This window comes from Ranitomeya imitator, chromosome 5 (assembly GCF_032444005.1).
Source record: "Ranitomeya imitator isolate aRanImi1 chromosome 5, aRanImi1.pri, whole genome shotgun sequence".
Lineage (NCBI taxonomy): Eukaryota > Metazoa > Chordata > Amphibia > Anura > Dendrobatidae > Ranitomeya > Ranitomeya imitator.
Genome location: NC_091286.1, coordinates 404,373,444 through 404,398,182, shown reverse-complemented (window position 1 = coordinate 404,398,182; position 24,739 = coordinate 404,373,444). Strand labels below are relative to the sequence as shown.

The 24,739-nt window shown below is 48.0% G+C and overlaps 1 protein-coding gene across 4 annotated transcripts in view; it reads left to right on the top strand.

Moving 5' to 3' along the window:
• CCDC150 (coiled-coil domain containing 150) overlaps positions 1–24,739 on the top strand; it is a 162,776-nt gene that overhangs the window by 85,940 nt on the left and 52,097 nt on the right. For all 4 annotated transcript variants that reach the window (XM_069726963.1, XM_069726966.1, XM_069726967.1 and 1 more), the window contains 3 exons: positions 15,360–15,443; positions 16,293–16,400; positions 17,194–17,256. In XM_069726963.1, coding sequence (XP_069583064.1) covers positions 15,360–15,443; positions 16,293–16,400; positions 17,194–17,256 — 255 coding nt within the window. The remainder of the gene's footprint in view (positions 1–15,359; positions 15,444–16,292; positions 16,401–17,193; positions 17,257–24,739) is intronic.

Genomic DNA, 24,739 nt, shown 5'->3' with positions numbered 1-24,739 from the left:
CGCTGCAAGGCTGCTGTGCTAACCACTGCGCCACCGTGGATACATGACATTGATCAGGTACAAATGTAACATAGAGTGGGAAAAAGGCAGTGAGTGGTCACACCGATAAATTACATCACTAGCGCCAATTTATTTCTCCTTCGCCTCATTGGGGGACACAGACCAATGGTGTTATGCTGCTGCCACTAGGAGGACATTAAGCAAAAAACATAAAGAGATTAGCTCCTTCTCCGCAGTATTTAGCCTCTGCTGGCTCTACCCTGGACCAGTTTTTGCTTAGTATCTGTAGGAGGCACTAGGGTCTGGCTTCAGACCCCTACGTTATCATTTTAACTTTTTCCTTTTTTTACTTTTTTATCCTTTTTTCTATGGATTCAAGGGGATATGGGGCCTTTCAAAGTCCTGATCTCCCAAAATCAGCAACAGGCGGGCACGTGGAGTGTCGCCTCCCCGTATTCCCTCCTGCAACGCCAGCCTGAGTTCTCATCGGGGCATCGGATTCCTTTAATGGGTCCTCTCTCCCCATATTAACAATAGACCGGAACATGGGGTGTCGCCCCCAAATACCCCCTTCTGGAGCCAGGTTCTTCAGCCGGACATGCCAGCTTGCCTCAACAATCCTGACAAAAAAATTACCTCAGGTAACATGCAGAGGCTCCATGCGGCGTCCGTCGGCCTCACTGCACCACCACTGACAGAAAGTGGATGGTTACTGGAGGCTAACAAATCCTCTCCACCTCCCTATCAAAGGGATGATGATTGAGGAGATAATCCATGCGGATCGCGAGTGGTTTTACATATCCTGGTGACCTTTGCGGCCTATGCTACATTGCGGCCTCAGCCTCCCCCTTTGCGGCTTCTCAGGCGGTCTCTGACATCGCGGCCTCCGCCGCTTACCAGCATGGTCACCCCCAGGCTCGCGGCCGCCGCCGTCTTTGCCGCCACCTCCATCACTGTGACGCGGCCGCAATTGCAGTGCCACGGCCGCTGCTGCTATTACCGCGCCAGCCACCCTCATCTCCATGACGTGGCTGCCAATGCTGTGCCGCTGCCGTCATTACTGTGACGCAGCCGCCATTGCCGTACCGCAGCCGCCCACGCCGTGCCGCGGCTTCCGCAGCCATCTGCGCGATCAAAAATTTAGGTCCCGGCTTCTGGCCGGGTTAGGCCTAACTCCGCCCTCCCGGCCGACTCCACCCTCATTTCTGGCACCTCTTGATCCTCACGAGAGGTGCCAAATCTGCCTTGAACACAAACAAAAGGGGACATGATTACAGTGGAATCTGTATTACTGGCTGCAAAGTTCCACTTGCCTGCATATGCATAAAGTGCTTCAGTGCAGAGATATGGGCATGTGTAATGGGCTAATATTCCCTGCTGCAGACCAGCAGAATCATCCACAGACGGACCTTGCATTATATCAGACCCCAACGTGCGGCACTTTGCCGGAGAACAGTCTTCCAAGGAGCTTTCTACCACAAGGGTCGTTTCGGACTGCAGATAATTACTCGTCTGTCACCGCTACGCAGACTGCCGTCTCTGGAGGCACGGACATATGACCTGGGAGCACTGTCTGATAGAACGCACGATTACGCCTCGTGTACTGCGTGTAATGCCCCTTCAGTTTACCTTACAATGAAGGCCCCTCTGCCATTCGAGTTTCTTCAGACAGAAGCTCACAGCAGCAAAGAATGTCCAATTTTCTGGCTAACGTCTCAGTAGCTCGTCCCCCAGGCATTCTGCTGTTTTTCTCCTTCGCCTCATTGGGGGACACAGGACTGTGGGTGTATGCTTCTGCCGCCAGGAGGCTGACACTAAGTAAACTTAAAAAAAAAAAAGTTAGCTCCTCCTCCATCGTATACACCCTGACACTGGCTACCAGAGACTCCAGTTTATGCTTAGTGTCTCAAGGAGGCACATCTCTGGGTCCTGGATTTTTGGACCCGACTTTCAACTTTTGGATTGAGGGGGCGACGGACCTTTTTGAGGGTCCGATCTCCCCAAACCATCAACGGGCAAGCATGTGTGATACTTCTCCACGTATCCTTCCCCGCTACGTGGGATTTTTCACTGGACTTGGCCCTGACCACCGTGAGGTATCTAGACCCTAGGCTGTACAGGTGCACCTAGACGTCCGTGTGTTCCCCCCTGATTTCCACACCCCTGCGTGGGTTGTTAGCTGGGGTGGAGGACGGTCCCTCTCCTTATCCTGGGATAATGGAGTTTGGGTTCCTGCACCGTCATTTATTTCCACCCCTCGCTGAGTGTGGTGTGTCAAAGGGGGGGCTCCTGAGTACCTGTTGCGGCGGTCTCCGGGTGAGGCAGGCGTCCTTTCTTGTGCTGGGGCGGCTACGTTTCGGTCAGGCGCTGCGGCGTTAGCAGAGCTGCGGCGTTCGGTCGGCGGCGCCGCAGCGCTCCTGAGCGGCGGCGTGGTGTTGAGAGATCGGCGCCGCTGTTCCTCCGGAGGCTTCGGCCCTGCCTGGCTCCTTGCAGGCGTGGGGCTGTTTCCTGGAGCCCGGGACTTCCGGGCGGCAGGCCGCGCTGCGGGGCTCCGCCCCTTCCGGCGCGTCACGTCCGGTTCCGGTTTCTCCGGTCACTGAGGGGGAAAATTGAGGCCGCGGCTTCGGGCCTGCTCTAGGCTGCGGCTTAGTTTGGCGGTCCCTCCCCCCTATAGCCTGCTGGACATATAAGGCAGCACATTTGGGCTCCGTATCGTGCTGTCAGGATCCATCTCTGTATTCGTGGGGACACAGGACTGGGGTAAGTGCTTCTCTCTCCAGCTGGACTGAAGCATTCCTTTTTTCCCAGTCTCTGGCCCTGGGTATAGCATTACGGATCATTATGTCTAGAAAGGTTAAGACTCACACGGTTCTTTTTACCGGTTGTGTATCTTGTAATGCCCTTTTTTCGCACGCCCAAAGTAATCGCCTCTGTGAGGCCTGTGACTCTGAACGTGTCCAGGAGCCCCCCCTGCCAGTCCTCCAGTAGTCTCTCCGGCTCCGGTCCCTCAGCCAGACGCTGTGGTAGCTCCTCCGGAATGGGTCACGTCCTTGTCACAATCCATGGCGTCCCTTACTGAAGCGATCAAATCGCTGCAGACCCCGGCGGTCGGGACCGGTAATCCACCTGTCTCAGAGAGGGCCTCGGGGTCTCAGGAGTCTTCGGCCTGCAGGGGCCGCGCTCTCACTCGACAGACGCATGGGAAGCGGATTCGCAAAGCGTCTCCCAGGCACTCAGGTGCTTCTGCATCCTGGAGTTCCGTATCTCGCCCTCCTTCCCCTGCAGAAAGCGGTGAAGTTGAGACTGACTATGAGTCGGAAGGGTCTCTTAATTTTGATAAACCTGGGTTTCAGGAGTCAGTAGACAGCCTAATTGAAGCTGTCAATCAGTCTTTGGGGATAGAAGACAAGCTCGTCTCTTCCTCTGATCATAAGGTCTCATTTAAGCGGTCTAAACGGGCCCATAGGGTTTTTTCCTCTCATCCTGAGTTCGAGGACCTGATTCGACGCAATAGGGAGCACCCGGACAAACGCTTTTCAGGGCAAAGAGCTCTGAAGGCTAGGTATCCCTTTGCTTCGGAACTTTGTAGTGATTGGGCAGAAAATCCTTCTGTAGATCCTCCAGTGTCCCGTTTAGCCTCTAACACGTTGCTATCTCTCCCTAATGGCTCATCGATTAAGGATCCTACGGATCGCCTTATAGAGAGCTTGGCTCGTTCCGTCTTCGAGGCCTCAAGCTCAGCAATTTTTCCTTCCTTTGCAGCAACTTGGGTTGCCAGGGCTATGATATCTTGGTCTGACTCGTTATCTAAGGCTCTCCAGGAAGGTAATGTGTCAGCAGAATTGGCTGAAATGTCATCTCAGGTAGCTATGGCCGGTAGCTATCTGATTAACGCATCTCTGGATGCGGCAGATTGTGCTTCCTCGGCTGCATCTAATGCTATTGCCATCAGAAGGGCCCTTTGGTTAAGGTCCTGGCGGGCTGATTCTACCTCTAAGAAATCTCTTACATCCCTGCCGTATCAGGGTGGTCGTTTGTTCGGAGAGAAGCTGGATCAGCTCATTTCTGACTCCACAGGAGGGAAAAGTAAGTTTCTTCCTCAGCAGAGGGCTAGACAGCCTTTTCGGCGCCAATTTCAGGCTCGTTTTAGAACCTTTCGCTATGTCAGATGGGCCCCAGCATCAGGTTCTCCTGCGCAGGGTCGGCCCAATCAGGACCGAGACGGTCGGACCCCTTATACGGCCAGCCAGGAGGGAAGAATGCGTCCCCAGTCTTCTAGATCTAGAGGATCTAGGACGCAAAGATTTTCGGCCAAGTGACTGGAGGCCTCTTCCGGGCGTCTCCAAAAAGGTAGGCGGACGTCTACTTTTATTTCGCCAGGTCTGGCTTCAGGTAATCCACGACCAGTGGGTGGCAGAGCTCGTATCTTCAGGTTACAAGATAGAGCTGGTCTGTCTCCCTCCTCCCCGGTTCTTCCCATCCCGTCTTCCCAAGTGCAAATCTCTTCGTCAAAGCTTGTTCAATTCCATAGAGTCTCTCCGTATCAGCGGTGTCATTTCTCCTGTTCCAAAGGAAGAAAGATTTCAGGGCTTTTATTCCAATCTTTTTGTAGTGCCCAAAAAGGATGGAGCAGTGAGGCCTATCCTAGATCTCAAACTCTTAAACAAGTTTGTCCGCGTTCGACACTTTTGGATGGAGTCTCTGCGGTCGGTCATCGCCTCTCTGGAAAAGGGAGAATTTTTGGCCTCAGTAGACATTCAGGATGCTTATCTTCATATTCCCATCTTTCCGCTCCATCAAAGATTTCTCCGGTTTGCCGTAAACAATCTACACTTCCAGTTCACGGCATTACCTTTCGGACTGGCTTCCGCTCCCAGGGTGTTCACAAAAGTCATGTCCACTGTGGTGTCCATTCTGCACTCCCGAGGTATTGTCGTCTTGCCATACCTAGACGATCTGCTGATCAAGGGACCAACATTTCAGTCCTGCAAGGAAAATGTCGGCATCACTCTGGACACCCTTTCCCGTCTAGGTTGGTTGGTAAATTTAAGGAAGTCATCCCTACAGCCGTCTCGAAAAATCTCTTTTTTAGGCATGATCTTCGACACCTCTCAAGCCCTAACTATCCTTCCCCAGGACAAGGTCCTAGCCCTTCGGCGGGAAGTGAGGAATCTTCTACAACCTTACCCTCATACGATTCGATCCGGGATGAGGGTGTTAGGAAAGATGGTTGCAACCATAGAGGCGGTTCCGTTTGCACAGTTTCATCTTCGACCCCTCCAACGTGCAATCCTATCAGCATGGAACAGAAATCCTCTCTCTCTCAACCGCAAATTTCGGTTGTCTTTCCAGACCAAACAGGCTCTCGCTTGGTGGCTAAACAGCTCATCTCTACTCAGGGGGAAGCCCTTTCCCCCAACCAATTGGCTAGTGGTCACAACAGATGCCAGTCTCCTGGGTTGGGGAGCAGTGTTCTTCCATCACACAGCTCAGGGACGCTGGTCTCCTCGGGAATCAGACCTCCCCATCAACATCTTAGAGATTCGAGCTGTCCGGCTAGCCTTGTTACGTTTTCACCATCTTCTGGCGGGTCGCCCTGTCCGGATTCAATCGGACAACGCCACAGCGGTAGCTTACATAAATCACCAGGGGGGCACCCGCAGCAAGGCAGCCATGCAGGAGGTAAAACTGATTCTACTCTGGGCGGAGAGAAATCACTCTGTGATCTCAGCGGTCCACATTCCGGGCGAAGAAAACTGGGCGGCAGATTTCCTAAGCCGTCAGGGTCTAGCCTCCGGGGAATGGTCTCTCCATCCCGAGGTTTTTTTGCAGATATGCCATCTTTGGGGAACTCCAGACGTGGATCTAATGGCGTCCAAGGTGAATGCCAAGGTGCCCAGTTTTGTCTCTCGGTACCGAGATCCCCAGGCTATCGCCGTGGATGCACTGGTACTGTCTTGGAACCAATTTCATCTCTCTTATCTGTTCCCTCCTCTGGCACTGCTCCCGAGGGTAATCAAGAAGATCAAATCAGAGAGAGTGCCGGCCATCCTGATCGCTCCGGATTGGCCACGACGGACCTGGTATGCAGACCTGGTACAACTTCTCGCCGGGGTTCCTTGGCGGCTCCCCGATCGGCCGGATCTTCTATCTCAAGGGCCGATCTACCACCAGAACTCAGAGGTCCTACGTTTGACGGCCTGGCCGTTGAATCTTGGGTTTTAACTCAGGCTGGCTTTTCTCAAGAAGTGGCTGATACCATGATCAGTGCACGTAAGTCCGTTTCGGCCAGGATTTATTATCACACTTGGAAGGTGTTTCTTTCCTGGTGTAGAGAACGCGGGCTGCCTCCTCTGCGTTTCTCCGTTCCAAACATTCTAGCCTTCCTTCAAGCAGGCCTGGTTTCTGGGCTTGCTCCTAGTACCCTTAAAAGGCAGGTTTCGGCTTTATCAGTACTTTTTCAGCGCAGGATTGCTCCTAATCGTCAAGTCAGGACTTTTTTCCAGGGAGTCGCTCATAAGGTCCCTCCTTATAAGACTCCTTTGGAAGCTTGGGACCTTAATCTGGTCTTAAGGGCTTTACAGGACGCTCCTTTTGAGCCTCTTCAAGAGGTTTCTTTGATGTTTCTCTCTTGGAAAGTCGTATTTTTAGTGGCCATAACATCCATAAGACGGGTATCGGAGCTGGCAGCTCTTTCTTGTCGTCCTCCTTTTTTGCGTTTTCATCAGGACAAGGTGGTGCTCAGACCAGCACCGTCCTTTTTGCCGAAGGTTGTTTCATCATTTCACATCAATGAAGATATTGTTCTGCCCTCTTTTTGTCCGGCACCTATGCACCGTGTAGAAAAAGCTCTCCATACGTTGGATCTGGTGAGGGCTCTGAGGAGGTACGTTTCCCGTACGGCCCCCTTTCGCCAGACAGATGCCCTGTTTGTCCTTCCGCAGGGTCGCAGGAAGGGATGCGCGGCTTCAAAATCTACCCTGGCCAGATGGATAAGGGCGACCATTCAGGAGGCTTATCGCTCCATGGGCATGACGGTTCCGGCCGGAATCAAGGCTCATTCGACTAGAGCAGTGGGGGCTTCCTGGGCCGTTCGGCACCAGGCCTCAGCAGAGCAGGTTTGCAAGGCTGCGACCTGGTCTAGTCTGCATACATTTGTCAAACATTATAATGTCCACTCCCAGACCTCTGCAGATGCAAGTCTGGGTAGAAGAATTCTTCAAGCGGCAGTGGCGCATTTATAGACAAACATTATCTGGATGTCTTTTTCTGGTGAGTTATTTTTCCCACCCAGGGACTGCTTTAGGACATCCCACAGTCCTGTGTCCCCCAATGAGGCGAAGGAGAAATAGGGATTTTTGGTTACTCACCGTAAAATCCTTTTCTCCAAGACGCTCATTGGGGGACACAGCTCCCTCCCTGGTAGCCTTATGGCTGCTTTTGTTATATCTGATTTTATTAGTCAGTAAGATCTTTTCTAGACATAAGTTTCTGTATTTATGCTGTTATATTGTTTATTGTTTTGTTCTCCTACTGCTTTTTGCACCAAACTGGAGTCTCTGGTAGCCAGTGTCAGGGTGTATACGATGGAGGAGGTGCTAACTTTTTTTTTTTAAGTTTACTTAGTGTCAGCCTCCTGGCGGCAGAAGCATACACCCACAGTCCTGTGTCCCCCAATGAGCGTCTTGGAGAAAAGGATTTTACGGTGAGTAACCAAAAATCCCTATTTTTTTTTTTTTGGTGTACGTGAGCTCCCTTTCCAACTCCCCCGTCTCTGGGGTTGCAGCGAACATTACTCAGGTTGTGGCCATATACCTGGACTCGCTAGAGTACCATAAGAGCCTTACAATGTCAGGAATTAGTCCTTATCTCACTGGGACCTTCAAAAGGACCAAACGTCTTTACACTGAGTTTCTGACATTGGTCAGAGACATAGCAGTCGCCCTACAAATGATTTACAGGGCTAAAGCCGTTAAAGCACGGTACCACTTTGTCCACACACTATAAAAAGAGAGTGGAAGGTGTCTCCAACAATTGATCCTATATTGCGGTTCGTTTACTAAGCTCTACTGTCTTTGACCGACGGCTTGTCTATTAAAATCCCCACTGACCGCCCAATTGGCAATCTTCCGCAGTTAGTCTATTGAGGCTTCTGGGGCAACTCTCTTCCCTTCCCTCGCCATCTCCTAGGCGGCCAGAGCCATGATGGTCTGCGCTAAGGCCCTAGCCAAGAACGGTCAAGACAATCGTTTGCCTTGCTAGGTGGTCAGTCTGGATTACCAAATAGCCTAGGCCTGGGATTATGGGTACATGCATCCCTGGATACAGCAGACGACGATGCTCTTATATCCCAAACGCCATTACCATCAAGGGAGCCTTATGGCTTTGGGAGTAGCGAGCAGATTCCGCTTCCAGAAAATCTCTAACTCCCTTCCATTCCAGAGTGGGAGTTTATTATGCTACTGGAGGAAAGAGCATCTTCAGTCGGCCCTGTCTAAATCATCAACAGGTTCACCACAAGCTGTCTTACACTAACGCAGGCTGGTCATCTGCTTGGACAAGGATTCACATCCTTCATTCAAGCTCTCTCATTCCTGGAAATGCAGACCTTCATGGTCCAAACCCAAGGGTACCCCTTCCCACAAGTTTCTCTGCTCAAAGACTCATTGCAGTATCTGAAAGACACGGACAAGGTAGGCATCCGTCTACTCCTGGTTTTATCAGGTCTGGCTGGCGGTCATTCTCGACCATGGGTCGGAAATCTAGTGGTTCCTGATGGGAACATGGAATTCCTGTCCCCCTCGCCAACACGTTTACTCCGGTCCTGTCTTTCAAGGACAGAAGGAGCAAGCGGCTCCACCTTATCAGCCCATTTATGTACCCGCATCTACGGAACCATTGTCCTGGTCCCACACACAGACAGGTTCAAACAGTTTTACGCAAACCCATTTGTGGTTCCAAAGAAGGACGGAACCATGCGTCCCATCCTAGACTTAAAACTGATGAACAAGTTTGTCAGGGTGCGTCATTTCAAAATGGAATTTTACCATTCTGTTATCACCTCACATTCCAATCCTTCTCAGGCCGACAAGGATGTCTCCGCTTCGCCATCGGAGATAACCACTTTCAGTTCATTTGACTTTACCCTTTGACCTCGCCACGGCTCCCAGGCTGTTCTCCAAAGTCATGGCAGTCTTTATTTCTATACTGCACTCTCGGGGAGTGGTGATTCTGCCCAACCTAGACTATTATCAAGGGATCATCCCTTCAAGCCTGCGCAGAGAGTGTCAGCATCACTGTGGACACTCTCATTCATCTAGGTTTGTTAGTGAACCTGAGCAAGTCCTTTCCAGCCCTATCCCAGAGGATCCTCGTTTTTAGGCCCGGACGCTTCCCAAGGGTTGATAATTCCCCCCTTCAAGAAAGATTTCCACACTTATCCAGGAAGCTCGGAAGCTTCCCCTCAGCCGTTCTCTTTCCCTGCAGTTTGGAACGCAGGTCCAGGGAAAAATGGTGCTGACAATCCAATCAGTACCGTTCGCTCATCTACATCTCCTTCCTCTGCAGCAGGCATTGCTACCAGCGTGGGACAGATATGCATCCTCTGGACAGCCTTTTTTCGCCAGTCTTTCCGGATCAGGCGGTCTCTGAGGCAGTGGAAATTGTTGTCCTCATTGATTCGGGTAAAGTACTTCTTCCTGATCGCTTGCGGGTGTTGACCACCGATGCCAGTCTCCTAGGTTGGAGAGTGATCTCCCATCACCACACGGTACAGGACGCTTTCCCCTTTGGTAATCCGATTTCCCGATCAATTTTCTTGAGATCCGGGCAATCAGACTAGTCCTTCAGCATTTTCGCCGGCATCTCGACAGTCGTCCCCTCCGGATCCAACAAGTCAACTCCACGGCTGTCGCATACATCTGTCGTCAGGAGGGCTAAGGAAGCACAGGAGCTATGTTTGATGTAGTTCACATTCTGCAAGGGGCCGATACAAACCATTTACTGGTTTTCGCAGTTCATGTTCTAGGGGTAAGGAATTGGGCGCACTTTTCCTCAGCCGCCAGGGCCTGATCTCAAAACACTGGTCCCTTTCCCCGGTAGCCTTTCAGCGCGTTTGGCAATGCTGGGTAACGCTGCATATAGACCTCATGGCCTCTACGCTAAACGCCAAAGCCTTGGCTTTTTTAGCTCCGTTCCGTGACCCAATTGCCCTCGGGTCCGATGACCTGGTGCTTCCATGGCATCCGTTTCGCTTCCATTAATTCTTCTCCGCCGTTTCTGCTAATCCCAAGGGTCATCTGGGAAGATCAAGGCGGAGGGAGTCCCAGTGATTCTCGTCGCCCCAGTCTGGCTACGCAGAGCACGGTACACGGATCTAGTGCAACTAGTCCCCTCCCCCAGCGGTTACTTGACCATCTAGACCTTCTCTTTCAAGGGCCAATCTTTCACCAGGATTCCAGGGTTTGGAGTTCAACGGCTTGGCCATTGAATCCTGGTTTTTTAGCCCAGGCAGGTTTTCTCGCAATAAGTGGCTTCCACTATGATTTATGCGTGAAAACCTACATCCATGCGCATTTACCCTCGCATCTGGAAGGCCTTTTTTCTCTTGGTGCAAGATCCGTGGATGTTCAACTCTTGTTTTTCTATTTCTTCCATCTTGCAGTTTCTCCAGGCTGAATTTGACTCAGGTCTGACACTAGCATCTCTTGAAGGCAAAATTTCAGCTCTATCCTTCCCGTTCCACCGAAGAATAGTTTCCAAATCACTGGTTAAGACCTTCATACAGGGGGTGTTGCATCTTGTTCCTCTCTATAAGATGCCACTGGATACTTGGAATCTTCATCTGGCCCTAGGTGCCTTCCAGGAGGCTTCCTTAGAACCTCCTGCAGGATATGTCGCTTCCCCTTCTTTCTTGGAAAAGTTGCTTTTGTTGTGGCAATGATATCCATCAGGCGGGTTTCTAAGTTAGCAGCTTTGTCTGGCAAAGCTCCTTTTCCGGTTTTCCGCCAGGACAAGGCGGTGTTGACGATTGTTTCCTTCCTTTTCTTTGTCTAAGACCGTTTCTTCCTTTCATTCTGCCTAGCTCCGGGTCATCGTACAGACAAGGTTCTCCACTCCTTGACTTGTGAGGGCACTCAGGAAATACTTTCCCAGGATAGCGTCTTTTCACTAATCTGATTCCATCTTTCTGCATGTTTCCAACAAAGGGAAACAGAAAGGGGCTTACCTGTTTCTAAGGCTGCTATAGCAGAGGGATCACTTCAGTGATTCATGACGCTTACTGTGCCAGAGTTCAGCCTATCCCTGCGAGGATCAAGGCACACTCCACTCGGTTAGTGGATGTTTCCTTGGCCATTCAGCACCAGGCATTGGCACAGCAAGGGTGCACGGCAGCGGCTGGTCCAGCCTGCACGTGGTTGTTAAGCCTCACAACATTCTTTCGCAAGCTACTGCAGATGTGGCCTTTGGCAGACGGATTCTACAATCGGCAGTATCATATCTCTAGGGCAGATTTGACCTGGTGGTACACTAGGTTTCAGCTGTCGCATTGTTTCTCACCCATGGACTGCTTTGGGATGTCCCATGGTCTGGTTCCCCCCAATGAGGCGAAGGAGAAATGGGGATTTTTGTGTACTCACTGTAAAATCCTTTTCTCCAAGACGCCCATTGGGTCACACAGCACCCACCCTATTAGCCTGTTGGCTTGTGGTTTGCTCTTTGGTTTTTGACATGTTGTCTTATTATTTACCATTTATGAGCTCCTACTGCTTTGACCCTAACTAGTTCAGGGTAGAGCCAGCAGAGGGTGTATACTGCGGAGGAGGATCTAATCTCTATGTTTTTTTGCTTAGTGTCCTCCTAGTGGCAGCAGCATAACACCCATGGTCTGTGTCCCCCAATGAGCGTCTAGGAGAAAAGGATTTTATGGTGAGTACCAAAAAATCCCTATTTCCTATAGAATCTGGAACAGCTGATGTTCAATGCTTACATATCTCTTCCATGGGCAGCAATGGGCCTTCCAGTGCTGGGGTAAGGGTACCGTCACACAGTGGCATTTTGATCGCCACGACGGCACGATCCGTGATGCTCCAGCATCGTAACAATATCGCTCCAGCGTCGTAGACTGCTGTCACACTTTGCAATGTACGACGCTGGAGCGATAATTTCATGACATATGTGCGATGTAGAAGCCGTTGGTTACTATGCGCACATCGTATACAATACCGTGCACACCTTTGTTACACCATGCGATTATGCCGCCACAGCGAGACACTAGACTACGAAAGAAAGTTTCAAACGATCTGCTACGACGTACGATTCTCAGCGGGGTCTCTGATCGCAGGAGCGTGTCAGACACTGCGAGATCGTAACTATATTGCTGGAACTTCACGAATCGTGCCGTCGTAGCGATCAAAATGCCACTGTGTGACGGTACCTTAAGAAATAGCTATAGTACCGCACAGTGTGACACATCATAACACGCTATCACTTGCTAGTACATTTTGCTATAAGGTAGACAGCCCCTTTTAATTCCTGCAATGACTGACCATATGTATTTTAAATAACCTGGATACATATACAGTACAGACCAAAATTTTCGACACACCTTCTCATTTAAAGATTTTTCTGTATTTTCATGACTATGAAAATTGTAAAACAAAAACAATGTAGAAATTAGAAGTGCGCACAATCAGCCTGTTACACCAATTTCACCTCCCTGTAGCTGTAAAGCGTGCTTCAGCCACTCCGGACTATGGGTGCTCATTCAGAGGAAAAAAAACTGTCTCAAATGGTAAAAGGCATGAAGGAAAAGAAGAGCACTCCCCGTCCGTACAAAAGGTCCGTTCTTTATTGATTTATGGCTTCACAGTAAAATAGCAGGACATGGCAGGGAGAAACAATGGAGAAGGACGACGGCCGTTTCACGCTACTTCGCTTATACGGACCCGTAGAAGCACAGTAGCGTGAAACGGCAGTCGTCCTTCTCCATTGTTTCTCCCTGCCATGTCCTGCTATTTTACTGTGAAGCCATAAATCAATAAAGAACGGACCTTTTGTACGGACAGTGAGTGCTCTTCTTTTCCTTCATGCCTTTTACCATATGAAAATTGTAAATTCACACTGAAGGCATCAAAACTATGAATTAACACATGTGGAATTATATACTTAACAAAAAAGTGTGAAACTGAAATTATGTCTTATATTCTAGGTTCTTCAAAGTAGCCACCTTTTGATTTGATGACTGCTTAGCACACTCTTGGCATTCTCTTGATGAGCTTCAAGAGGTAGTCACCGGAAATGGTTTTCACTTCACTGGTGTGCCCTGTCAGGTTTAATAAGTGGGATTTCTTGCCTTATAAATGGGGTTGGGACCATCAGTTGTGTTATGCAGAAGTCTGGTGGATACACAGCTGATAGTCCTACTGAATAGACTGTTAGCTGCTTTTTTACTTGCCATTGTGAAGGGTTAAACTAAGATCAAAATTAAAGCAGGCTTTATTTTGTGCTTTTCAACTCTATCTTGCTATTTTGAGATACATTTTTGTTACTAGGTAAAGTTCACAGCTGTTATGAGACCTTGATTGTTTCAACCTGGACAGGACATGAGACTGAGGGTGTATTGTTCTACGAGACTTTGACGTACAGACTGTTCCTGCATTCTTATAGGTTAAGAACTGTGAGCGTGTTCTTATAATGATTGGTTGAAGTATAACTTCTATGATTATGAAAAGTGATACACAATAAACAGGGGTCAGAGATCTGCTCGATCCCCCCCAAACAGACACACGTCTCCGTCTGGTCATTTTCAGTTGCCGGCAAAGCTCTGTAGATCAATTTGAAAATCAATGAGTCAACCGTGAAGGATCACTTTAGATCCTCCCTCAACACCATAATACAAATTCTAAGTAAAGAAAAACGAGTGGCCATCATTACTTTAAAAAATGAAGATCAGTCAGTCCGAAAAATTGGGAAAACTTTGAAAGTGTCCCCAAGTGCAGTGGCAAAAACCATCAAGCGCTATAAAGAAGCTGGCTCACATGAGGACCGCCCCAGGAAAGGAAGACCAAGAGTCACCTCGGCTTCTGAGGATAAGTTTATCCGAGTCACCAGCCTCAGAAATCACAGGTTAACAGCAGTTCAGATTAGAGACAAGGTCAATGCCACAGAGAATTCAAGCAGCAGACACATCTCTACAACAACTGTTAAGAAGAGACTTTGTGCAGCAGGCCTTCATGGTAAAATAGCTGCTAGGAAACCACTGCTAAGGACAGGCAACAAGCAGAAGAGACTTGTTTGGGCTAAAGAACACAAGGAATGGACATTAGACCAGTGGAAATCTGTGCTTTGGTCTGATGAGTCCAAATTTGAGATCTTTGGTTCCAACCACCGTGTCTTTGTGCGACGCAGAAAAGGTGAACGGATGGACTCTACATGCCTGGTTCCCCCATGAAGCATGGAGAAGGAGGTGTGATGGTGTGGGGGTGCTTTGCTGGTGACACTGTTGGGGATTTATTCAAAGTTGAAGGCATACTGAACTAGCATGGCTACCACAGCATCTTGCATCGGCATGCTATTCCATCCGGTTTGCGTTTAGTTGGACCATCATTTATTTTTCAACAGGACAATGACCCCAAACACACCTCCAGGTTGTGTAAGGGCTATTTGACCAAGAAGGAGAGTGATGGGGTGCTACGCCAGATGACCTGGCCTCCACAGTCACCAGACTTGAATCCAATTGAGATGATTTGGGGTGAGCTGGACCGCAGAGTGAAGGCAAAAGGGCCAACAAGTGCTAAGCATCTCTGGGAACTCCTTCAAGATTGTTGGAAGACCATTTCCGGTGACTACCTCTTGAAGCTCATCAAGAGAATGCCAAGAGTGTGAAAAGCCGTCATCAAAGCAAAAGGTAGCTACTTTGAAGAACCTAGAATATAAGACCTATTTTCAGTTTTTTCACACTTTTTGTTAAGTATATAATTCCACACGTGTTAATTCATAGTTTTGATGCCTTCAGTGTTAAGGAAAAAATCATATTTTACTAACAAGAAAAATATCATGTTTAAAAAAAAGGACCTTGAAAAACTGATAAATCGATACTATGTAAGGCCGAGTGCATTATCCTCCATGTCTGATGATTCTTACACCAGGTCTATATTATGGCACCGTGTAATTGCTTTCTGGACATTGTTTAGTCGATACTTGGCTCTAGTGTTCTAATTAATTGTTTTTGTGCAGGGCTGTTCCTAAGCACTCTGGGCTACCCATCACATACTTTCTGTATACTAAACCGATTCATTTGTATCGCGACCATCAGAACTGCCTTCTTCACTAACATTTTTTCCATCCTTTTGTTTTAGCACAACAAGAGACAAGTGGAGTCATTATTGAATGAACTGACCGATAGTAAGAACAAGCTAGCATATGAGAAAGGGAAGCTGCAGGTGAGATCTATTGGAGCTGTTGTGTTGTGAGAAAGAAATCAGTGGTATCCATTACATTTCCTGGAAACTTGTAGTTACAGGACATAAATCTAGTTTTACGTCAGGTCCACCACGGTCATCAGCATCTATGTAGAGGTCATCTAGAACACTATGGACCGGCTTCAATAAGACTGATGTTGTATATGGCAATCTGGCACGACATTTATTCTCAATGAATTAGGAACATCTCTTAACTGGTGTGTGGCTCCTCCAGATATTTTCTGCAAAATTTGTAAGGAAAGATGAGATATTCAGGTGATAAGATAGGGTCCTACCCTATACGATTCAAGTGTAGACAGAATTTGGCACTTTATTAAGATGCTAAAGAAATTGTTTGTGTCATCTGAAATACCGTGTACAAGCGAGATGTTTCAGTCTTACCGACATTTATCAGACATACAGATAGTGAAGCAAAGATACTTAATGGCATAAGGCGTCGATATTGAGTTGGATTCTTTCTACACTCAAAATGTTCTCCAATGGAGAACATTACCGACAAAGTTTACGTTACTAAAATAGCACAAATGTTAATGAATTAGATGGGCGGGATAGGCTAAACCCTGTTCCGCCTGTGCATCAGCTATTTTGGTGGAGCTGGCTGGGGCTAGCGCGAAAACACCAAATATCACAATTTTTGACCTACTTCTGATTTGCTCAAAAATGTTGCAGCGAATGAAGGTGTAAACACTGTCATGAATAGGGCCTTTTTCCTCCATTGTTCGGTTAGTTATCCTCCATTGTTTTGGTCATACAGATGATCCTTGTCTTATTTGGATTCTTGCTGATTTCTTTCTTCTCTTCTCTTTGTAGAGCACAGTTCAGCAGTTGCAGTCTGATCTGGAGTCTTTTGGTGAAGCTCATTCCGAGAATTCGAAACTCTGTAAACTGAATTCTGCCTTACAGGCTAGGTTCACACAGGTAAACCTTTACACAGTGACAGTTTTATAATGAGGCCTTATGCACATGCCAGTGCAGTGTGTAGGACTCATCACATCTGAGGCCAGTAACTGGCTGAGTGGACATTTCCAGCCATGTTGTTTACAGCACATGCCTAGGAGACCGACCACTGCTGCTGAGATGAAGCTGGCCAGGCTTACAAGGTAACAACAAGCTCCAGTGAGTCTTGCCAGCTGCACAAGAGTTCTTATAGCCAATAGAAAAGAGCTTGTAAGCATTAGGCATAATTCTGCTGTCGAGCAGCGGTGGTCAGTCTCCAAGGCAACAAGCTGTAAACAAAGAAAAGTGTTCGTATTTTAAGAATATCTGAAAATTTTAATATGTATTACATTGCAAAATTGCTTAAAGTCACAAGTGCTATCTGATAATTCCCATCTATGAAGATGGAAATAACCTTTTGAGACCATCTTACACATTGGATGAAAATGGGCCAAACCCAACTGCTTCAGCTGGACCTGCCAAAAGTCTGATGTATATGGCGGGGCCTCTCGACTTTCCGCCAATAGATGATAAGGGGGAGATAAAAATCGAGCAGTTGAAATTTTAAGCCAGTACATTTTGTTTTCAGGGGAGCCAGACACCTCTGTCAGTGCATTTCTCCCCACTGTCCATTGAAAATATATGTACACTCTGCCAAGGTGAGCATTAATGCGTATGGGAGAGCCGAGACAGATTGATGTCGGCTGACAGCAATATCATGTTTATGGCCAGCTTTAGGTTGCTAAGAGTTTTTTTCCCCCTTTTCTTAATGTAGGTAAATTCAGAACTTGACTCAAGCAAAATCCGTCTGCAGAGACTGCAAGCAAAATTACAGAAGGTCAGTTAGGATTGCAGTTTGGGAAATTGTTCCTTTTTTTATTGAAAGCAATTGATTAGATGCAGTAGGTGGGTCCTATCTTCAGTGGGCAGGGGCATCTAGGAGGTGAAACTACAGCAATCATGCTTCATAAGAAATTCAATATACTGTAGATCACTGGAGATTGTTCAACTTCCCTAAGGGCTTAAAAATGTGTAAAAAAAAAAAAAAAGCTTTAAAAACTAATGTAAAATCACTCCCCCTGTTCTGAGTCCTCTACCTCCACCCAATGAAAAAAAAGTTAAAGGTAAGCATATTTTGTGTCACTAGGTCTGTAAAGGTTTTATATTTCATATGGAAAATTATTTATCCAACACAGTGAATGCTGTAAAAACATAAAAATGCCAAATCTGCAGCTGTCGGGGTCGTCACGACAATATCCTTCCTTCACCAGTCATTCCAAATTAGATTATGAGCATTGGTACCGGATAAGAATGAGTCAGACAAAGTGCTGGTTCAATTTCAGTGCATGCTTGTGCTTCCACACGTAGTGGCAACGTCACAGCAACAACTGACTTTATTTCCTGATACACAGCATTATATACTCTATGAGGGGAAGGCGTGCAATAGGCGGGATTAGGCGGGGTTAAGCAATATGTGTCTAGTATTCAGTCTTTCTGGTTGGTTCTGACGTCATCTGGTGGATCCTCCTGTCTCCACGTCACTCAGGTTTCCATTTCAGCAGAAATGATACTTTAGCTTCAGAAACGAAACTAGTTTCTCAGCAGAAACAAAACTAGGGCAAAGGTGAATACTGGCAGCCATCATAAATACAGTTACATTTGCATCAACAAGCAAAGGGGAAAACTTATTGTTTCACAGCATAAGAATATAAAAGTACAAAAAGTGTATGAAAATATATCTTTTCACCTTGACAATCCCCCCTAAACACTAAGTTTTTCCCTAAAAAGAAAGATCCTTCGAGACTGTCCATGTGTTGGGGAAAGGGGAGGTGGATTTCTTCATCCAGACACCTCCGAAGCTCTCCCCTTGCGAGAGGCCTCCAGGCAGCTGAACCCTTCACTAGCTTCACATGGAGTTCTCCCGCTGTCCCTAGACTAAATCTCTTAGCGTCATCTGAGAATAGAGGGTATTTTCTAATTTCTTGAGGGGGACTGTTGTGAATTCTGTTGTCAAGCTCCCTCCTGTGGTCATGAATGGTACTTCGGCTGGTTCTGTCCATGGGCTTCCTCTGGTGGTTGTGAGTGGGGCTGAGGCTTCTGAGTTTCCTTCCACAGGTGACGAGGTTAATTCGTTAGCTGGCTGCTCTATTTAACTCCACTTAGATCATTGCTCCATGCCACCTGTCAATGTTCCAGTATTGGTCTAGTTCGCTCCTGGATCGTTCTTGTGACCTGTCTTCCCAGCAGAAGCTAAGTTCCTGCTTGTTTTTCTCTGGTTTGCTATTTTTCTGTCCAGCTTGCTATTTTGATTTTTGTCTTGCTTGCTGGAAGCTCTGGGACGCAGAGGGAGCGCCTCCGCACCGTGAGTCGGTGCGGAGGGTCTTTTTGCGCCCTCTGTGTGGTCTTTTTGTAGTTTTTGTGCTGACCGCAAAGTTACCTTTCCTATCTTCTGTCTGTTCAGTAAGTCGGGCCTCACTTTGCTAAATCTATTTCATCTCTGTGTTTGTAGTTTCGTCTTAACTCACAGTCATTATATGTGGGGGGCTGCCTTTTCCTTTGGGGAATTTCTCTGAGGCAAGGTAGGCTTTATTTTTCTATCTTTAGGGCTAGCTAGTTCCTTAGGCTGTGACGAGTTGCATAGGGAGCGTTAGGAGCAATCCACGGCTATTTCTAGTGTGTGTGATAGGATTAGGGATTGCGGTCAGCAGAGTTCCCACGTCTCAGAGCTTGTTCTGTGTTATTAGTAACTATCAGGTCATTCCGTGTGCTCTTAACCACCAGGTCCATTATTGGCCTAACCACCAGGTCATAACAGTACAGGTGGCCCAAAGTATTAATGCATCTCAATAGAGGGATAAGAGAAGTTATTATTATTATTATTATTATTTATTTATATAGCACCATTGATTCCATGGTGCTGTACATGAGAAGGGGTTACATACAAGTTACAAATATCACATACAGTAAACAAACTAACAATGACGGACTGATACAGAGGGGCGAGGACCCTGCCCTTGCGGGCTTACATTCTACAGGATTATGGGGAAGGAGACAGTAGGTTGAGGGTTGCACAGTAGGTTGAGGGTTGCAGGTAGGTTGAGACCATTTTTTTTTCTTTGCAGTGTGTTTTGTCTCTCTTTTCCCCTTTACCTCTGGGTGGTTCAGGATACAGGTGTAGATATGGACATTCAAGGTCTGTCCTCTTGTATGAATAATCTCACTGCAAGGGTACAAAACATTCAAGATTTTGTGGTTCAGAATCCGATGTTAGAGCCTAGGATTCCTATTCCTGATTTGTTTTTTGGGGATAGATCTAAGTTTCTGAATTTCAAAAATAATTGTAAATTGTTTCTTGCTTTGCAACCTCGCTCCTCAGGTGACCCTGTTCAACAAGTGAAAATCATTATTTCTTTGTTACGTGGCGACCCTCAAGACTGGGCATTTTCCCTTGCGCCAGGAGATCCGGCATTGCGTGATGTTGATGCGTTTTTTTCTGGCGCTTGGATTGCTTCATGATGAACCAAATTCAGTGGATCAGGCAGAGAAAATCTTGCTGGCTGTGTGTCAGGGTCAGGATGAGGTAGAGATATATTGTCAGAAGTTTAGGAAGTGGTCTGTACTCACTCAGTGGAATGAATGTGCTCTGGCAGCAATTTTCAGAAAGGGTCTCTCTGAAGCCCTTAAGGATGTCATGGTGGGATTTCCCATGCCTGCTGGTCTGAATGAGTCTATGTCTTTGGCCATTCAGATCGATCGACGCTTGCATGAGCGTAAAGCTGTGTACCATTTGGCGGTATTATCTGAGCATAGACCTGAGCCTATGCAATGTGATAGGACTTTGACCAGAGCTGAACGGCAAGAACACAGACGTCGGAATGGGCTGTGTTTTTACTGTGGTGATTCCACTCATGCTATCTCCGATTGTCCTAAGCGTACTAAGCGTTTCGCTAGGTCTGCCACCATTGGTACGGTACAGTCGAAATTTCTTTTGTCCGTTACTCTGATTTGCTCTTTGTCATCCTATTCTGTTATGGCATTTGTGGATTCAGGCGCTGCCCTGAATTTGATGGACTTGGAGTATGCTAGGCGCTGTGGTTTTTTCTTGGAGCCCTTGCAGTATCCTATTCCATTGAGAGGAATTGATGCTACGCCTTTGGCCAAGAATAAGCCTCAGTACTGGACCCAATTGACCATGTGCATGGCTCCTGCACATCAGGAGGATATTCGCTTTTTGGTGTTGCATAATCTGCACGATGTGGTCGTTTTGGGGTTGCCATGGCTACAAGTCCATAATCCAGTATTGGATTGGAAATCTATGTCTGTGTCCAGCTGGGGTTGTCAGGGGGTACATGGTGATGTTCCATTTTTGTCTATTTCGTCATCCACCCCTTCTGAAGTCCCGGAGTTTTTGTCTGATTACCGAGATGTATTTGATGAGCCCAAATCCAGTGCCCTACCTCCTCATAGGGATTGTGATTGTGCTATCAATTTGATTCCTGGTAGTAAGTTTCCTAAGGGCCGACTATTCAATTTATCTGTGCCAGAACACGCCGCTATGCGGAGTTATATAAAGGAATCCTTGGAGAAGGGTCATATTCGCCCGTCGTCGTCACCATTAGAAGAAGGGTTCTTTTTTGTGGCCAAGAAGGATGGTTCTTTGAGACCTTGTATTGATTACCGCCTTCTTAATAAGATCACGGTCAAATTTCAGTACCCTTTGCCGCTGCTGTCTGATTTGTTTGCTCGGATTAAGGGGGCTAGTTGGTTCATCAAGATAGATCTTCGTGGTGCGTATAATCTTGTGCGTATGAAACAGGGCGATGAATGGAAAACGGTATTTAATACGCCCGAGGGCCATTTTGAGTACCTGGTTATGCCATTCGGGCTTTCCAATGCTCCATCAGTATTTCAGTCCTTTATGCATGACATCTTCCGAGAGTACCTGGATAAATTCCTGATTGTATATTTGGATGATAATTTGGTCTTTTCGGATGATTGGGAGTCTCATGTGAAGCAGGTCAGAATGGTGTTCCAGGTCCTTCGTGCGAATTCTTTGTTTGTGAAGGGGTCAAAGTGTCTCTTTGGAGTTCAGAAGGTTTCATTTTTGGGTTTCATTTTTTCCCCTTCTACTATCGAGATGGACCCTGTTAAAGTCCAGTCCATTTATGATTGGACTCAGCCGACATCTGTGAAGAGTCTGCAAAAGTTCCTGGGCTTTGCTAATTTTTATCGTCGCTTCATCAGTAATTTTTCTAGTGTTGCTAAACCGTTGACTGATTTGACCAAGAAGGGTGCTGATGTGGTCAATTGGTCTTCTGCGGCTGTGGAAGCTTTTCAGGAGTTGAAGCGTCGTTTTTCTTCTGCCCCTGTGTTGTGCCAGCCAGATGTTTCGCTCCCGTTTCAGGTCGAGGTTGATGCTTCTGAGATTGGAGCAGGGGCTGTTTTGTCGCAAAGAAGTTCTGATGGCTCGGTGATGAAACCATGTGCCTTCTTTTCTAGAAAGTTTTCGCCTGCTGAGCGCAATTATGATGTTGGCAATCGAGAGTTGTTGACCATGAAGTGGGCATTTGAGGAGTGGCGTCATTGGCTTGAAGGAGCCAAGCATTGCGTGGTGGTCTTGACGGATCACAAGATTTTGACTTATCTCGAGTCTGCCAAACGGTTGAATCCTAGACAGGCTCGTTGGTCGCTATTTTTCTCCCGTTTTGATTTTGTGGTTTCGTACCTTCCGGGCTCTAAGAATGTGAAGGCTGATGCCCTGTCAAGGAGTTTTGTGCCCGACTCTCCGGGTGTTCCTGAGCCGGCGGGTATTCTCAAAGAGGGGGTAATTTTGTCTGCCATCTCCCCTGATTTGCGGCGGGTGCTGCAAAAATTTCAGGCTGATAGACCTGACCGTTGCCCAGCGGAGAAACTGTTTGTCCCTGATAAATGGACGAGTAGAGTTATCTCTGAGGTTCATTGTTCAGTGTTGACTGGTCATCCTGGAATCTTTGGTACCAGAGATTTGGTGGCTAGATCCTTTTGGTGGCCGTCTTTGTCGCAGGATGTGCGTTCTTTTGTGCAGTCCTGTGGGACTTGTGCTCGGGCTAAGCCCTGCTGTTCTCGTGCCAGTGGGTTGCTTTTGCCCTTGCCGGTCCCGAAGAGGCCCTGGACGCATATTTCTATGGATTTTATTTCGGATCTCCCTGTCTCTCAAAAGATGTCGGTCATTTGGGTGGTTTGTGATCGCTTCTCGAAGATTGTCCATTTGGTACCTTTGTCTAAATTGCCTTCCTCCTCTGATTTGGTGCCATTGTTTTTCCAGCATGTGGTTCGTTTACATGGCATTCCGGAGAACATCGTTTCGGACAGAGGTTCCCAGTTTGTTTCGAGGTTTTGGCGATCCTTTTGTGCTAGGATGGGCATTGATTTGTCTTTTTCCTCGGCTTTCCATCCTCAGACAAATGGCCAAACCGAACGAACTAATCAGACTTTGGAAACATATCTGAGATGCTTTGTATCTGCTGATCAGGATGATTGGTTGTCCTTTTTGCCTTTGGCTGAGTTCGCCCTTAACCCCTTCCCGACCCATGACGCCACGTAGGCGTCATGAAAGTCGGTGCCATTCCGACCCATGACGCCTATGCGGCGTCATGGAAAGATCGCGTCCCTGCAGATCGGGTGAAAGGGTTAACTCCCATTTCACCCGATCTGCAGGGACAGGGGGAGTGGTAGTTTAGCCCAGGGGGGGTGGCTTCACCCCCTCGTGGCTACGATCGCTCTGATTGGCAGTTTCACTTTCAACAGCCAATCAGAGCGATTTGTAATATTTCACCCATTATAACGGGTGAAATATTACAATCCAGCCATGGCCGATGCTGAAATATCATCGGCCATGGCTGGAAATACTAGTGTGCCCCCACCCCACCCCTCCGATCGCCCCCCCACCCCCCCGATCTGGCCGGTACACTGCTCCGGCTCCCCTCCGTCCAGTGCTCCGCTCCCCCCCGTGCTCGTGCCCGCTCCCCCCGTGCTCCAATCACCCCCCCGTGCTCCAATCACCCCCCCTGCACTCCGATCCACCCCCCCCCGTGCTCCGTTCCACCCCCCCGTGCTCCATTCCAGCCCCCCCGTGCTCCGTTCCACGCCCCCCGCGCTCCGTTCCACCCCTCCCGCGCTCCGATCCCCCCCCCCCGTGCTCCGATCCCCCCCCCCCCGTGGTCCCCCCCACCCTATCATACTTACCGATCCAGCCGTGGTCCCGTCCGTCTTCTCCCGGGCGCCGCCATCTTCCAAAATGGCGGGCGCATGCGCAGTGCGCCCGCCGAATCTGCCGGCCGGCAGATTCGTTCCAAAGTGCATTTTGATCACTGAGATATAACCTATCTCAGTGATCAAAATAAAAAAAATAATAAATGACCCCCCCCCCTTTGTCACCCCCATAGGTAGGGACAATAAAAAAATAAAGAAATTTTTTTTTTCCACTGTTAGAATAGGGTTAGGGGTAGGGTTAGGGGTAGGGTTAGGGGTAGGGGTAGGGTTAGGGGTAGGGCTAGGGGTAGGGTTAGGGTTAGGGTTAGGAATGTGCACACGTATTCTGGTCCTCTGCGGATTTTTCCGCTGCGGATTTGATAAATCCGCAGTGCTAAACCGCTGCGGATTTATGGCGGATTTACCGCGTTTTTTTCTGCGCATTTCACTGCGGTTTTACAATTGCGATTTTCTATTGGAGCAGTTGTAAAACCGCTGCGGAATCCGCACAAAGAAGTGACATGCTGCGGAATGTAAACCGCTGCGTTTCCGTGCAGTTTTTCCGCAGCATGTGTACAGCGATTTTTGTTTCCCATAGGTTTACATTGAACTGTACACTCATGGGAAACTGCTGCGGATCCGCAGCGTTTTCCGCAGCGTGTGCACATACCTTTAGAATTAGGCTATGTGCACACGGTGCGGATTTGGCTGCGGATTCGCAGCAGTGTTCCATCAGGTTTGCAGTACCATGTAAACATATGAAAAACCAAATCCGCTGTGCCCATGGTGCGGAAAATACCGCGCGGGAACGCTGCGTTGTATTTTCCGCAGCATGTCAATTCTTTGTGCGGATTCCGCAGCGTTTTACACCTGTTCCTCAATAGGAATCCGCAGGTGAAATCCGCACAAAAAACACTGGAAATCCGCGGAAAATCCGCAGGTAAAACACAGTGCCTTTTACCCGCAGATTTTTCAAAAATGGTGCGGAAATATCTCACACGAATCCGCAACGTGGGCACATAGCCTTAGGGTTAGGGTTGGAATTAGGGTTGTGGTTAGGGTTAGGGGTGTGTTGGGGTTAGTGTTGTGGT